The sequence below is a fragment of the Myotis brandtii genome, unplaced genomic scaffold (genome assembly GCF_000412655.1).
Source record: "Myotis brandtii unplaced genomic scaffold, ASM41265v1 scaffold29, whole genome shotgun sequence".
Taxonomy (NCBI): Eukaryota; Metazoa; Chordata; class Mammalia; order Chiroptera; family Vespertilionidae; genus Myotis; species Myotis brandtii.
In genome coordinates this window covers 260,029-261,207 of record NW_005361075.1, presented here as the reverse complement: position 1 = coordinate 261,207, position 1,179 = coordinate 260,029, and the positions used below count along the sequence as shown (strand labels likewise).

The 1,179-nt window shown below is 62.0% G+C and overlaps 1 protein-coding gene across 4 annotated transcripts in view; it reads right to left on the bottom strand.

The window, feature by feature from the left end:
* Positions 1-6: 6 nt before the first annotated feature.
* Positions 7-1,179, bottom strand: part of ZNF385A (zinc finger protein 385A) — a 19,953-nt gene continuing 18,780 nt past the window's right edge. For all 4 annotated transcript variants that reach the window (XM_005869120.2, XM_005869118.2, XM_005869116.2 and 1 more), the window contains 3 exons: positions 795-964; positions 477-572; positions 7-336 (listed from right to left, as the gene is read on the bottom strand). In XM_005869120.2, the coding sequence (XP_005869182.1) occupies positions 106-336; positions 477-572; positions 795-964 (497 nt within the window). In that variant the 3' untranslated portion in view covers positions 7-105. The remainder of the gene's footprint in view (positions 337-476; positions 573-794; positions 965-1,179) is intronic.

Below are 1,179 nucleotides of genomic sequence, written 5' to 3'. Positions count from 1 at the left end.
GGTGGGGGGGCGGGGAGGAGAGAGATCATTCAGGGAGTGCCAGGAGGAAGCCTGGGTCCCGGCTGTAGATGGGGGCATTGAGCGGGAGGGGGTTCAGGGTTCCGGTCAGTAGGGGGAGAACAGGATGGGTCCATGCGCCGTTCGGATGGGCCCGGGGGCCGGGTGGAGCAAGGGGTGGGTGATGGGCGGTCCCTGGAGAAGAGGAGCTGCTGGAGCTGGGCGCAGGGACAGCGGGGAGCCTGCTGCCGCTGCCATTACCGCAGCCACCGCCAGGGGGCTGGGGAGCAGGCCGCCGGCCAGGGACTTGGGCAGCTCCTTGGAGAAAGTCAATGTGCTCTGCAGGGGTGGGGGAGGAGACGGGAAGAGAGAGGGAGAAGTCATTGTTTGGCCCAGTAAACCCCACCTTTCCCCGGGTGCCCCTTCTTCTCCCTGCACCGGTTCCCCAGTTCCGAATGTTGCAGCCCCCAGGGCCTTACCGCCAGCTCCGCGGCGCCCCTAGGCTTCTTGTGACGGCTCAGTAGCGGGTTGGGCTTCCCGGCCACGCCATCTCGGTGCCGGCGGCTGGAAATGTGCTGCAGGGGTGAGTGGGTAGGGGACTGTGAGCCCCCAGAAAAGGAGCAACTACCGGGAGGCAGGGCCAGGAGACGGGTAATCACAGCCCAAGTGCCTGGCCCCGCCCCTTCTGCAGCACCAAGGGCAGCCCCGTACAAGAGTCCTCACTCAAATTCCCTATTCTCCCTTCCCTCTTAGAGGGTGGAACTCCCCAGAATTCTTGGGAAGGGCCTTGGACCCACCTGTTTCAGTTGGACCTCCGAGTTGACCTTGACATTGCAGATCTCACAGTGGAAGGTTCGGTCCTGGGCAGGGGCCTCTGGTTCCCCAGGAGTGGTAGGCCCCAGTCGAGGGTAAGCTTTGATGGGGCCCAGCCCACTTCGGGCCTCCAGAATTGTCTTGTGCTTAGTACCTGAAACCCACAGAGAGCAGAAGGTAAGGAGCGAAGGAAAAGTTCTCCAGGCCTAGTAGGCCTCAAATACCCACATTCCCAATTACAATATGGGAAGCATCAAGTGTGAGTGTGTGTGGGGAGGGGGGGGTAGGAGGGAGTAGGGTGGTTCCAAGTCCCTTGGGATCCTCCTACCCAAGTAAGCAAAGGGTGGGTCAGGAGAGAGTCATAGGTGA